The sequence below is a fragment of the Colius striatus genome, chromosome 10 (assembly GCF_028858725.1).
Source record: "Colius striatus isolate bColStr4 chromosome 10, bColStr4.1.hap1, whole genome shotgun sequence".
In the NCBI taxonomy this organism is placed as follows: domain Eukaryota; kingdom Metazoa; phylum Chordata; class Aves; order Coliiformes; family Coliidae; genus Colius; species Colius striatus.
In genome coordinates, this window is record NC_084768.1 from 32,322,006 (window position 1) to 32,336,803 (window position 14,798).

The window sequence follows — 14,798 nt, forward strand, 5'->3', positions numbered from 1 at the left end:
GGGATATCATAGGAATTCTGAAGGTGGGTGGCAGTCACAAGGGGCCAGTGACACAGCCACGCTGTGACATAGCTCATCCCCCATCACAGGATCTCTGTGAGGGACAAACAACCTTAACACCCAGAAGGCTTCAAGAGCAGAAGGGCCCTTGTCCTTTGGGTAAAAACACACCTACACATTCAGACGTCCCCGTACATCGCCTCGTCCCCAGCCATCACCTGGAGCTACTCACTGGCAGCACATTGAGGGGCTTAACTTGGACTTTCACGCTTTACAGACTTTTGGTGCCCTGCACAGAAGTGACTGGGACAAATCCCTGGGACAAAGCAGCACTTTCCCTCCTGACTGTCAGCACCCAGCACAGACCATCCCTGCCCAAACGAAGGCCTGAGCCAAAAAAGGCTTTTATCTCGTGCACAGATTGGCCGTTTTTTCCAGCCGCGCTCAGGTCACTAACCAACAGCCCAGGAAGTGAGCACACATGAAATCATTCCTTCCGCACAGGCAGACAGATGGAGAGAAATTCCAGCCTGTTTCCACTCTTTTGTCTGCGGGGCATTTTTGGAATTTCCTCCAGGAAGTGAGGTTAGGACCCAGAGCCTTCCTCAGCCAGCCGCCTCGCCGTTCCCACACTAACCCTGCACGCTGATGACATGCAGTACGAGAAGGTGAGGTTTATCTTCGCGCTCCAACTGCATCCTGTACGAGCTCCGTGGAACTTAAAAGTAACGCTGAGAGGGAATGGCTGGGAGAGAGGAAACGGGAGCGGGGCCTCTGGAAGAAAAGCAGGGCAGTCCCTATTGAGCTGTGCTGCCACGGCCTTTGCCACTGGATCCAACGGAGCTGCAGCGGTTCCGGAGCTGAGGCCGCCCTTCTGCACTTCATCAGCTTCCTCAATGCTTGCAATAAGCTAAGAATGGAACTTACAAATTGTATTAGTGATGCAAAGTGAATTATTTGGCTTCTACACTCCAGGCTGCCATTGGTAAAGCTGGAAGGCATCTGGTTACTCTTCTGTTTGTACTTCATTAGCTGTTGGAGAAGAATCGCTACCGTAGAGGTTCTTTTAATGGCACTTCATCCACACAGCGCGTGCTGAGGAAGAGCCCTACCCTAGCCTTCATATACACCATCCTGGAAGGGGCACCTTACGTGGAACTGGCCGAATCCCAGGATGAACTCAAGTTAAGGTACTCTTCCACTGACTTCTGCCAATGAGAAACCACAGCTGGTGTGAAACCCTGGCAATGGCACAAATCACTAACAAACAATCTGAAGACAGAACCTTTAAAAAAATCAGTTTATTAATGTTTAGGAGTCAATAAAGCTATGTGCAAATTGAACAACAGAAGTCAGAAACATTTTAAATACTATTTTTTGTTTTAAACCAGAAAACCCCCAACCCGACAGTTTAATTGCACTGGACATTTTAATACAAAGGCAATACATCTTCTTTACACAATACCACCTCTAGGAGTTGCCAATAACTGTCAATCAGTCCGTTGCTCTCAGCTATCCCAGACACACCTCTTTTGTTAGAGTAACACTCTAGGCGCACGGATCCTCCTGCGTGGTGTGAACTTATTTACACGGGACACATCCGACCCCATTAGCACAGGTTAGAAAAAACAGAGGAGTAAAAATGATGCTGTAAAACAAATACATTCAATTTAATGACAGGTACTTCTTCCACGGACTCATAAGATACAGACATCTGTGCCGACTTTTTAAAGTTAATAAAACGTGCCAAAACGTATTGCATTTTGTTAGGGAAGTGCATTTATCTATAGCCATTTCACTCCAGCCCCCTTCTCAGGTTCCCAAAACTCAAGGTACTCTCTTCAGACGTCCCAGCTTTTGGGGAGACTCTGAAACCGACGCCAAAAGGCCCGTTTGGGTTTTAACTCTTTCTTAGGGAAAGATCCTGCTGTTGACGACAGCATCTCGTACATTTACTTGCAGTCACCTTCAAGAGAAACGACCTCTAGTTCTACCTGGCATTTGACTCGGTAATGCAGTTTATTTAATGCTATAGAGTAAGAAGGCAATCGATGGTATGGGGCCAAACGCTGCTCTGAGCTACCCCGTCAGGTCTGACGCAGCCAAGGGAATTTGTACAGGTGAACGAAACCGCAGAGCCTGGCTCAGGGTCTTCAAATGTAATACGGACCGACAGCAAAACCTCACAGCTCTGATCTCGCTCAATGAAACCCCAACAGCTTTGGGCTCTGCAAATAAAACCTTACGACTTCGACCTCGCGACTAAATGCTCTGGAAAATGATGCCAAAGCACAGTCGTACAGGCTCTGAGTTACATTTGTGCGATTTCTTTCCTTGTTACGTGCTAAACAAACACCTCTGACCAACTACACCAGAGCCACCACTAAACTCATCACAGAAGGATCTTTGTGTCGGTGGCTTGCTGCAAGTAAAGGAGAAATAACTTCACATTCTTCTCACATGGAAAGAAAAAAAAAGGTTCATTCTGCCCGCTCTCCCTCCTCCTCCTCCTCCCCCTCTCTCTTTCTCTCACACACACCAGGCATCATTTCACCAGGGCATCAGTCTTTCAGAGTTACTAAGGAGATTTCAGGATATGAATGCGCCTGACAATCCTGAGCTGCCTCAGTGCAAAGACAAAACATGCTCCAGGGAAAAAGACTTTTCGAGCCAGAACAGTCTGTCCCATTTCTCGAACTCCAGCCTCGCAAGCGCACCATTTGCCTCGTTAGAACTAATGCTACTCGCTCACTCAGCCCGCTGCCGCCGCCGTGAGCAGGAGGCGTCTCAGCTCCCCCCGTTGCAGGGGGAGGCTCCGAAATACACCCCCACGGTTACTCCTAAGAAGATGAGGTAACGTTGCCCGAAGACATGATGGTTTCAGGACGGTCACCTTCCTCCTTCTGTGGGTGGGAGGAGTTGTCGGACTTACTCCGGCTGAACTCCATCCCTCCGATGATGGGCCTCTTGAATTTGGTCCCAGAATCCGACGGGTGGCATTTGCAGCAGCACAGAATCTTGATGAAAGCCCTCCTCATCTCTTTGCTCGTCAGGGTGTAGATGATAGGGTTCGTGGCTGAATTGAGCACGGCCAGTACTAAGAAATACTCTGCTTTATAGAGGATCGGGCAGGTCTTCACCTTACAGCCCACGTCCAGTAAGAGCAGGATGAACAAGGGAGCCCAGCAGACGATGAAGGCACTCAGGACTATGATCACTGTCTTGAGCAAGGCCAGTGACTTCTCTGAGCTCCTGGTTGCTTTGGTAATGTTTTTCCGAAAGGTCAGCCTGCGGCTCCTAGTCCTCACCATGGAGTAGATCCTGCAATAGAGGACGACAATAGACAGCAAAAGGCCGGTGAAAACGGTGGTGCAAAAGAGAATATAGTGCTTGTGGTAGAGAGGCAGCACGGTGGAGCAGTTGGACAAGAGGCTGATGCAGTTCCAGCCCATGATGGGGAGACCCCCGAGGATCACAGAGATGACCCAGCAGGCGCTGATCAGCAGGAAGGAGCGGAAGCTGTTGCTGCCATTGTGGAGTTTCATCTTCAACATGGTGATGTACCTCTCAATGGCGATGGCCAACAAGCTGAACACCGAAGCTGACAAGGCAACAAACATGCTGCCTTCCCTCACGAACCACTGGGAGGGGGTGAGGCTATAGGTTTTGTGTCCAGACAGCAGGAGGTTGGCAGTGTAAGCCACGCCAGCCAGCAAGTCCGAAAGAGCCAAGTTCCCAATGAAATAGTACATGGGTCTGTGAAACTTCTTGGTTTTCCAGATGGTAAGCAGGACAAAAATGTTCTCCAAGATTATAAAGCAGCAAATGATGATAAAAACCACCGACGTGATCTTTATTCCACTGTCCGCATTCTCATTTAGCTTCCCCGTGTAATTATAATGCTCTTTGATGACGTAGTTGACGTCGGTGTTGGCGAGGCTGCCGAGGACCTTCAGCGGGGCGGTGGTGCCGGAGCTCATGGTGCCACGCTGCGTCGCTCCCGCGCCCGCCGGACGGTGACGCCGCGCCCGTCGCTGCCGGCCCCGCGGCCCCCCTCACAGCCCGCAGCCCTGCAACGACAGGCACAGAGCCCACGGTTAGAAGGAGCCAGGCAAACAAACAGCGCTGCAAACCATCGAGGGCTTCAGAGAAGCTGCTGGTTTAACCGTGCATCAGTGACAAACGTGTTCACACAGAAACCAGCTTCCCACCAGCTTCCCGGCTGCCGAAATACACGTGAAAGGCAGGCAGGCACGTTCAATAGGGGTAGGTAATGAGGGGAAAAAAGTTGTGTCTCAGAGCTGAACAGGTAAGTCAGAGTCCCCAACGACTGCATTACTGGGCTTCTTCCAAAACATCCCAAAGCTCCCTGTCAGTAAGTTCTAGGGTATCTTTTTCCTCTGCAGGAAACACAACAGCAGAGATTTGCACGGGAAAGGGCTTGATTTGATTTAACTGCAAACGAAGGAAAGCCTGCACTGAAGTTACTTGACGGGGGATCTGTAGCCTCCTCCACAGGCTTTGGAAGGGGTCGGTTATGCAATTTACTGATCTCGTCTCAACACAGTAGTGAGTTCACTGATGTGCACATAGACACGGGCAGGGATGCCTTTGCTAACTTTAAGTAAGAACATGCTTTACAAAACCTGGAGCGGCATGAAAATTCAGAAAAACGAAGAAAAAGACAAAAATGAGCGAGACAGCGAGCCCGGTGCCCGAAACAAAGGGCAAAACAACCCCCACAAGCTTGCACTCGAATAATTAGCATTGCAAGCTTCTGAAACGGGCATGATTAAGGAATGCCGATGCACGGGAATCGCCCTCTACCTGTAAACATTTTCTAGCAGACACTTAAAGAGAACTAGAGACGTGAAACCACGCAAGGAAATACGAACGGGCAGAGTTGTTGGACAACCGCCGAAGTGGGGCAGAGCAGGAGGTGCGAGGGCACTGTGCACGGCCGCCCGCCCCGCTGCTGTCCCGCACCTCGCAGCGCTCCCCGGCTCCGGCCCCGAGCCGGGCTGGGCAGCGCCCGCCGGCCCGTCCCGCGGCTCCCCGAGCCTTACCTCGCTCCCGCGCCGCGCGGACCCCGCGCCGGCCCCGCGCATCGTGAGCGCCCGCGCAGCGACTCCGTGCGCCGGGCCGGGGGCTCGGTGGTTTTAATGTTCCTGCGGCTGCTCTCCCCACCCCGTTTCAGAACACTCCCGGCTGACTCCGCCTCTCCGCGGCCATCGAGCCGCCGGCCGCGGGAGGTCGCAGGGCTCTGGGACAGCCGCCCGGCTCCGCTCCGCCCCGGCCGACGCTCGCAGGGACCCCAGGGAACTGCCCCAGGGACCCTCGTCGCCCCGGCCGGGCCCCGGCCGCCCCTGCCCCGCTCTCCGCCGCTCCGCACCCCGCGCCAAGGCGGCTCTCGCCCGAGGAACGGGGGGTCGGCGGCCCCCGCCCCTCGGGGGGCGCCTTGCCTCTGCCTTGCCTCTCACCCCTCTCGGAGCAGGCACAGTCAGCACACCTCCGTCCTCGCTCCTAGAGGACGGTGTAAGTAAATACCTGGAGGAGGCTCTTGCCTTTCCCCCCGTCGGAGCCGGGCGGCGCGGAGGTGTGTCCGTCCCGGCACGGCCGCTGGCTGCGGCAGCGATCGCGGTGCGGGTGCGGGGTCTCAGCCGCGGCACAGCCAGGGGCTGCCCGCACACGGGCACGGGGCAGCGCCGGGCCACCGCCGCACATCGCCCTCCGCACAGCCCATCTGGGCCCGTTCAGAGGCTGCTGCAGGGTATGTACCTGGTGTGTACCTGTTTGAAAAGATGAAGAGTATTAAATCGGTTTTAAAGCATGCTTGGGGATGATAAGTGCTTGCTGTGGCCACAGTGCTACTGTATAGAGACTGAGAACGAAGTAAGTTTAGGTTTCACAATTCCTTCTCTCTTCAAACTTGTAAAAGAAAAGAACACCTCAGTGTACGTGAAGCTACTGCACGAGTTCTCCTCTTCCTTGCTCTGTTCAAATGGAGATGTCTTTTCAGTTCATAGCATCGCACCAGTCCATTGAGCAGTGACAGGGAAGCAGCTTTCCTCAGAGACAGCAAGAGTAGCTCTAGCCTCAGAAGAGTCTCTCTCATTTATCCTCATAGTCATGCTTCAATCGCTCCCCGCCTCTCCCAGAATGACTCAGATAAATTACAATGGCAAACAGACATTTACTCTTCCACCACAGAGCTAGAAACTCAAAAGATGTTTGGCCTCCTGAGAGCCTAGAGAAGAATACAGCCGTTAAATTACAACTGTCAAAAAGGGCATGTAGGATAAATCATGCTTGAGGTTGACATATGCATCCCCTGCAACTGCCTGACTTGCCCTAGATATTTCAAGCTTTCCCCCTTATTTAGCCAATTTACAGAAAACACTAAATGTAAGTGCATTCATTACTCTCTTTCCTCCAGGAAATAATTCACACATGTTTTTAAGCAACAGGATCACATTAAAGGAGCAGGCTTTAATTAAAGGTTTGGAATGACTCAGGGTACAGGCTTTCATGTTAAAGCCACTGGCTGACCATCTGAGAGAGTTCCAGCTCAGAGATGCGACTACCAACAAATTACTTGTCAGAGGGAGGGTAAAATACCTGGGCACTTACAGGTCCACTCCAAGCACGTGGGCATTTGTATCGCAAAAAGCATCACTACAATTAGATGAACACGTGCATTTGTAGCCCTCTCACCTTCTCAGCAGAGAGGAAACTGAAACAGAGCCTCATCCTTCCCAGGCAAACGAAGGCAGATCAAGTAGATGTGCACTCAAGGCTGCCTAAAACCTCAGATCTGACAGGTCAATGTGGCTCAGCTGCACAGGTTGTTGCCTGCTTACAGGGGTTGAAACACAGAGGTAAAGTCAAGTTGGTCCAGTCACCTCTACCAAAAGCATGCTGCTGAGTGTTCAGTGAGGTGATTTACAGCAGGGTTATGCTCCATCCCCACCAACAGAACAACTCTCTCAGTCCCTCCCCAGCTGCCAGGTCCTGTGTTCAGCGAGCTTGTACCTCTACGAAATGCACTACAGAAACCCTGGGTACCTACAGCTCCTCTCAGAGCCTGACTCTGCAACTGCCTACAGGCACAATAAGGAGAAAGACCAACCCGATGTTACTCAGGCACCACTTCAGAGCCAGCCAGCAGGCAGGTGTCAGTCAGAGGGGCTCAGACTCCTGGTTTAGGGCTGGCACCAAAAGAGAAAAAATAAAGAGGAGGCTCCCTGTTGGAACAAACCAAAGTTCTTGTGGAATTTCCCATGGGAACTTGGTGGGGTAGGGACTGTAGAAACCTGCCTAGCCACAGGGCAGTTTTATTGCAGGAAAACATTCTGATCTTGTCAGAAAAGAAGCTGCAAGCTGGGCAACTCCCAGTGCCTGCACACGGACAGAGCCTTGGCCTCTGGCACCAGAAGGCTGTACTCTCCCAGCACCAGCACTGCTGGATAACACGTGATTGCATCAGAGGAGTGGCTGAACATTATCCATCTAGGAAGGACACAGAAAATCACTGCAAGGCAGATTAGCAAATGTTTTTTCTCTAATGCATTGCTCTTCTGCACATTCACAAGTCTTATCTATATAAGCAAAAAACCACCTTTGTGCATTCTGACCCAAGTCAGGCCACAAACCAGAGCCATTGCTGCCTGACGTGCCAGGGCAAGGCAGGAGACCCTTGAAATGGCACCAACAGAGCACGTTTGCTCACCAAGAGACTACCAAGAGAGGCCTGCAGCATCCCCTCAAGTTCTCCTGACTAGAAGAAACGTACAAAAACTCTGTAAACCAAAGTCAGATTCAGATTTCTGCTGCAATCCTGGAACAAATATTCCGTCGGTTGATTTTTCCCCCAAGATTCACACCTGCTGTAGCACGGTCTTATCCGGGCCTTTAAGGAACTAATTGTTTCCTAAGTCTGTAAGGGAAAAAAGCCCAAATTTATTTGTTCAAATAGGCTAAAATGACACCTTAAATGAAGCACACGCAGGCAGAAGAAACAATTATGATGCTATGAGATAGCTCAACCCACATTGGGAGAGTATGCCTGAATTCCAAGCCAGCAGGGAAAATGCTGAAAGGGAGCATTTGGTATCTGCAAGCAACAAAGAGTAGGCTAAATCATTTTATTCATTTGTTAACATAACTAAACACAAAGCACTGACAGTGACCTTTGACTGCTGGTATTTATTAGGCACTCTGAGTATCCAAGAGGAACTCTAGATTCATTGTCCAGTTTAAAACGAATCAATGTTTCATCACTTTGGCGGCACAGGGACGCTCTGGCTTTCAACTGTCCCTTCCACAGTGCACAGGTTAGATCAATTAATTTCCTGTTGATATATTGTTCAAAAGCTCCACATCTTCTTCTGTCAGATTACAACAGAAAACCTGTTTAAGAGACAAAAAACCCAAAAGAACAGCACAGTGATGAGAACACTGCAAAGACTAAACCACACGGATTTAATACTAGCACGCTGGTTTGTTAGGTGGTCTGGTTTTATGTGTAACTGCCTGATATTGATAAATGATTAATACTCATTAAATGGCTTGCTTTGTTTTAAAAGGCTGTTGTACAAAGTTTGCTGAATTCATTTTGGTGAGAATTTGTGGACTTCATTTGTAGATCACTAAGCTGAAGGTGACAGCAGGAAAAGCTGGGAAGTCCAAGTGGGAAGAACTGAAGTACTTGTGAGAGTGACATACAATAGTTTGACCGTGTATCATTGCACCCAAACCCATAACACACTTCAATAGAGCTAATCATGAGATAGGTTTTTCTCATGTGTACTAATCTATAGCAGTAATTAACAGTACAGTAATTAACTGTATAATGCAGCATCAGAAAACTTTACAAAGCTTAATATTTTATTGCAGTGATACAGATGAGTCAACTGAAGCCCTACTGTACATCTGCTCAAACTAAACACATGCAGGACATAACTGAACTTAACATACTATTCTGAAGAAAGAGAGGCCTTGGATGAGAAATTATTTGCAATTACCTGCAACTATTTGGCAGATTACAGGTATTACTGATCTGTAATACAGGGGGTGGGGAGAAGCTGTAAAATACACATTCCCTAAAAGAACCAAAAACCCAAACCAAACCTGTCTGTGGATTTCTCAGACCAAAGGACACTATATCTGGTCTGTAAGGCGTTCACAACCATTGTGCAAAAACTTGGCATGCTGTGTGATGTGAAATCCCAGGCTTCTGTTTCACTAAACAACATGTATTTTTCAACATCAAGAAAGGGAGTTTCTGCCCCAGTGCATGTATGACCTCGACAGTGAATTTCTGCCCCAGTGCATGTATGATCTTGACAGTGAATTTCTGCCCCAGTGCATGTATGACCTTGACAGTGAATTTCTGCCCCAGTGCATGTATGATCTTGACAGTGAATTTCTGCCCCAGTGCATGTATGACCTTGACAGTGAATTTCTGCCCCAGTGCATGTATGATCTTGACAGTGAATTTCTGCCCCAGTGCATGTATGACCTTGACAGTGAATTTCTGCCCCAGTGCATGTATGATCTTGATAGTGAATTTCTGCCCCAGTGCATGTATGATCTTGACAGCTCTGCTTTGGATTAATCTTCCATCACCTTTGTATTGCACCCAAAGCAAGAGATTTGCTGTACATTCATCTTAGCAACCTTACACTTATGGACATTCAGTGGGACGAATCCAGGTCATGAAGAACTGTTAGGAAAGGATGAACTCATGGAAAAAAGAAATGTAAACAAACCAACAATCTCCACTCTCCTTCTCACCAGAAACCAGTGAAAGTAATCAGACACCTCCCCTGCCAATTTCACACGAAGTTATGAACTTCACACCAGTTCATTACGCTGGAATTTTGAAGCCTCATCTAGAAAATCCTGGAAATCTGTTTTGATGGAGAAAATGACCATCATGAATAGGCTGATAGTGATCTAAACATACTCTTGAATTTCCTTTTAGTAGTTCAGCTCCATGGACGGTTCTCAGAGGGCACTGGCAACCAAAGTCACTCTTAAATATTCCTCTTGGGCAGAGTGACTGAGATTGGTACAATGGATCTGTGCAGAGCTGCTCAGGGAAGCACATCCCAATGTTGGCCATGCCCACACAGTGGGTACAGAGTGTTTGATATCACTATTTTATATCATCCTCATGGATTTAAATCCATTTCAGGCTTTGTGTTGTCTCTGGGGATCCTTTCCTTTACTCTTTTCCTCAGTTGTGGAGGCAGTTCTCATGCTCTGCTCTCTTACAAGTCACTACTATTCTGCAATTGTCTTGGCAGTTGTAACCTGTCCTCTGTGATGCTGCAGAGATATGCAGCAACTCAAACACAAATAGTAAAGCTGTATCATTTACATCCTAAATACAGCACAGGCTCACTACAGGCAGTGCAAACACCAAGTTTTCTTTCAGAAATGCAGACATCTCACTGAGGGCCAAAAGACTGAAGTACACAAAAAGACTCCCAAGCACAGCAACATCAACATTTGCCTGAGGTTGGCTTATCTGTTCTTTTTTACCCAATGCACTGTAGTCAGAAATGAGCTTCAAAGCTTTAGGGGGGGGTGTGGCGATATGAAAGAGTTAACTGCTTGAATTCAATCAGCCTCAGCAAGAGCTGCTCCACCTTTGTCCCCAGTGTCAGGAACATGGGGTTAATGTCAGCTTTCCTGTCAGAATAGTTCAGCACTGCTGCTTGAAAAAGAAAATCACCTGGTGTTAACCACAGTGCAAGAAGAAGGGTGAATATTATGCAACCTGCTTGGCATAGGGTCTATGAACTTGGTAGTAGTAGTAGTTGCTTTATTATTACCCAGAAAAACAATGTCTTGAAAGCTGGAGGTCAGGTGTGCTAGAAACCCTTCTGCAGCCTCACTAAAACACCAATTTCCTGAAGTCTGCACTTTACAAAACCATTCAGATTGTTTTCCAACCACATGTCCTTAGGTGCTCCATCTCCAGTACTAGGAAAGAGTAAATTTGGGGATAGGGAGGATAAAGGAGAGATGGAGGCCTCAGAGTCAGCCAGGAAGCTGCTTGGCTGCACAGAAAACGGCCTCACCCTTCCCACTGAATATCAGTTTATTTTTCTCCTTTCCTTATTTGCTTCAAGAGAGTTCCTTCCATTAAGAGTCACAGTGCTCCTACAAAAGCAGCTGACTGAACTTAGGTAGATAACACTGATACATTTTATCTTAAAACAATGGTTTATCTCAACTAGAAAGGAATGTCCCAATCAGTCAGCACCATAAATCACCTACACAACATGCAAAAAAAGTACCTTCAGTTTTCAGGTGTATTCCTTGTTCCTCCTGGCAAGAGGATGGGTTGCACTGATAAAATGGATGCACTGCTGGATCTTAAAAGTGGCCATTGTAGAAAGGTGAAAAAGTTTTCTTGGTAGAGATAAGCCTGTCTTACAGAAATCTGCACAGGAGGAGGAACTGCAGCCCTGGGGAAGAACATGTATGTAATAGTTCCGTCCACTTGAAGGATGAGTTCTGAGCTTAAAAAATCAAAATCATCCTACAAAATGAGCATCTCCAGGCTCACTGACCAAGGGAGCAATAAAACATGGAGTTCAACTTGCTGACTTTGCCTGTCCAGCACTTTTATATACTTTTGGTCTTCTAGGTTCTGTTTCTGTTACTCCTCAACAAAGTCCCCAATGTCAGGGATCAACAAGGACAATCTGCTTTAATTCCCATGCTTCATTTGTGTTGGAAACTGTATGTTGGTGTGATGTCTGTTTCTTAAGAGAAAACTAGAGATAAAACTCCGAGTTGTCTTCCGTAGTTTCTGAGGAAGCCTTGAGTGCCAAAGAGCCACCCTGAGTGAATGCTGGGCACAGGATCCACTTCTGGTCCTTATTTTATGAGTTCAGAATTGTATGATTCAGATTCAGCCTTACTTTTTGGAACTACTGGAACTCATCATAACAGCTCAGTCAGACACACAGCTACTCCTAAACACCTTAAGTGGCTGTCCCAGATACTAAAGCACAGCAAACTGCAGGCCACAACTGAAACTCCAGAAAACGCCTTCTCTGTAGACACTGTGCATCTTTCTTGGGAGAGTACACTGTAGAGGGAGGAGTGAGCACAGCACTTCAACACCATATCTTCAACACCAAATCAACACTGATTCCCGAGGCAAATCTTGTCCTTTTTTTTTTCCAGAAACATTTACCAGAAAACCCCAGCCAATTGTTCTGAGGTGCTGCTATCAAAAAGGTGAGTTTGCCTGCGTTGTAGCCAAGCTGCACAGAAGCTCTGCTTTGAGGCCAAACACCATAGGCTCAGATCCATCATTGCTCTACGCCACTTGTTGATAAAAAACTAAGGAGCTTTGTTTCACGATATGACTAAAGCAGAACAGCACTGGGAAAGCTGCCTCAGGAAGTCCACACACAATATAAATCATGGTCAGATTTTCCATACCTTTCTAGACACAGGAACTCCTAAAATATCAAAGCAACGTGACTAGAAGTCGAATACTTGGTCGATAAAAGGCTCTGCAGACGTACTTCTCAAGACTGATAACTGCCTCCAGCTGTGTCTGCATCTCTCTCCATACCTTTCTTCCTGAGCAACAGCACAGACTTCTCACAAGATTTCCTGGACAAATCCAAAATGAAAGCTAAACCAGTTCCCACTAAAGCTACACAGAACTCATCAGTCTCCAGTGTGAGAAAAAAGAGCAGCACTAACAAAGATGCCTCTTTGGCTCTTAGAGCTTCCTGCTAGGCTCTCAGTCTTGCAGACTGTTTCTCTGTTCATTGGCTTCCCTGGAAAGATTTCCACTTTGTTATACCTGCAGGCTGGTAAATACCAAGCATAGAACTCTCTGGGTCAGTGTCACTATTATGCAATCACGTGCATAACACTTCTTTGGTGATGCTCAGAAATGGCTTATTACAGTGAGGTTGGATTTGTGTTGATTTGCAGTACTCTGTACAGTAAAAATACTGCAATTAATGGTAATAATACATTTTTTCACTCATCTTTTTCTTCTTCATATGTTGCATCCCTCTAACAAAGTATCTGAAAAGCTATTTCATACTTAACATGTGTTGTATTCCATTTTAAAGACGGGACATCTCACCCTCATTGCTCAGGTGGCCTGATGCAGGCTCAGTGCCATAGAGGAGGCTTTGCCTGGGCTTCGATGGACTGTGGATCAGGGTTTGAGCCACAGATGAAAGATCTCTGTGCAGAAGCTTTTGCCTGTTATCACTGTTGAAGACCTCTAATCAGTTATCATTAATAGCAGGCTGTAACCTTTTCTGAATTTAAATGACACGCTATGACTCACTGATCAGTGACCAAGGAAAAGGCTCAAACCTTCATCACACAATAAGGCTTGGGTCCCAGGAAACGTGTCTCCCATCATGCATTCCATTCAGAATTTCAACATCCTCTTCTGCCAGCGTGAAATCAAACACCTATGGAAATGCATGTAGAGTTAACACTATGAACACTGAGGGAATCAGGAGTGTTTCTGTTACTTAAACCCACCAAGATTTGTTTAAACGTGAGGCAAAATTGTATTGTATTTTTCCTTCTGGAAATCCTTCCTATATCTTGTCACAGATAAGGATTCCATTAAGATGACAGGCTCCACTGGGGCCTTTGCTCTTTTTGTGACTCATTTTCACTTGTAGACTCTGTCTAGATGGTCCTGTAGCACTCTGGCCTCAGGCAAGGGCCCAAATCAATGGTAATATCAAAGCTGGTTTTGACAGCACTCTATGAGGTCACTGCCAAAGGTACACAAACCCCCTGACTGCAATCCCTCTGAGATCCTCAGCTCAGCATTTCACTTGTATCCCAATGTTCAGTTTCAAGTGTTACACTTTCTTTCCTCAGAACTTTAGCCAAAGAGAACTCGGGAGGACATTCACAAAGGCAGCAAATCAAAGGCTGTACCCATCCCTGTCCGTGTCCTCAGACAGAGCACTCATGGATCAGGCAATGCCTCGGTGCTGACTCCAGCTGGGAAGAGCTGCCTGTCCTCACACAGGGCTCCTTACAGCCACCAGCTCTCACAGTCACACCTGCAACGTGGGCGATGCCGTCAGGGTTTCCAGAGCAGGTGGCATTACCACCTCACAACTGAAGTTGCTTTAAGTTGGTCTGGTGCCTTTGTCAGAGCTCCTCCATAAGCAATAAAGAGATCCTGTGGAGCCTGAGCTGCTGCCGAGGGAGCTCCTCCCATCCTGCATCACTCAGCAGTCACTGCCTGCTGGAATGACCCTGCAGTCAAACCTCAGTACTCCAGCTTTTGAAGCCTGAACCAAGGACCACTTAAACTAGAAATGCTACATACTGTATTATACATTGAGGGCTTAATGAAGTCCATGCTTTCACCAGCTTGGCTGGAGGTGGCAGAGACTCATGCCAACATACTGGCACAGGGGGGAAAATCAAACAAAAGTGAGATGTGCTAAATAACATCTGATAACTGTGCCAGTTCTCCCCTTCTCCTCCTCTCTACCCTAAGTGTTTGCTGTTTTGCTGCAATGCATCCCCCGCAAAGCTTAAAAAGTAGAATTAATCTGGGTTTAAATAGCCAAGGAAGGAGCTATATCAATAGGCACAGCCATCAGGAGAAATCTTCATTATATGTGCATTGATTTACACCTACACAAACACACACAAGGTGATTTAACTAGCAAACAGAGGCTTCCTATCTTGCACTTCTTCCTGATTTGCCAAACAGTTCATACCCTGACGATATTTTTGGAAGTAACAATAAGGTGGTTGTGGTT

The 14,798-nt window shown here is 47.6% G+C and overlaps 2 protein-coding genes across 6 annotated transcripts in view; both read right to left on the reverse strand.

Moving 5' to 3' along the window:
- Window positions 1-1,286: 1,286 nt before the first annotated feature.
- On the reverse strand, window positions 1,287-6,063 carry S1PR1 (sphingosine-1-phosphate receptor 1). 2 transcript variants are annotated; one of them, XM_062003530.1, is made up of 3 exons: window positions 5,949-6,063; window positions 5,548-5,789; window positions 1,287-4,070 (listed from the first exon to the last, which is right to left on the reverse strand). In XM_062003530.1, exon 3 carries the CDS (start codon window positions 3,978-3,980, stop codon window positions 2,841-2,843), a length of 1,140 nt encoding a protein of 379 aa, XP_061859514.1. In that variant the 5' UTR covers window positions 3,981-4,070; window positions 5,548-5,789; window positions 5,949-6,063; the 3' UTR covers window positions 1,287-2,840. The 2 variants fall into 2 exon arrangements, with proteins under 2 accessions (XP_061859514.1, XP_061859513.1); XM_062003529.1 differs by lacking the exons at window positions 5,548-5,789; window positions 5,949-6,063 and adding an exon at window positions 5,067-5,502.
- A 2,122-nt stretch (window positions 6,064-8,185) lies between these two features.
- Window positions 8,186-14,798, reverse strand: part of LOC104553923 (uncharacterized oxidoreductase ZK1290.5) — a 40,520-nt gene continuing 33,907 nt past the window's right edge. For 3 of the 4 annotated variants that reach the window (XM_062003551.1, XM_062003549.1, XM_010196753.2), the window contains 2 exons: window positions 13,372-13,472; window positions 8,186-8,409 (listed from right to left, as the gene is read on the reverse strand). In XM_062003551.1, the coding sequence (XP_061859535.1) occupies window positions 13,377-13,472 (96 nt within the window). In that variant the 3' untranslated portion in view covers window positions 8,186-8,409; window positions 13,372-13,376. Of the gene's footprint in view, window positions 8,410-11,309; window positions 11,481-13,371; window positions 13,473-14,798 lie in introns of all 4 variants that reach the window. The other variant, XR_009819354.1, reaches the window with a different exon arrangement.

What these genes read in the sequence shown, in the direction of transcription:
- S1PR1 (XM_062003530.1), bottom strand. Translation starts at nt 3,980, where the DNA reads ATGAGCTCCGGCACCACCGCCCCGCTGAAGGTCCTCGGCAGCCTCGCC.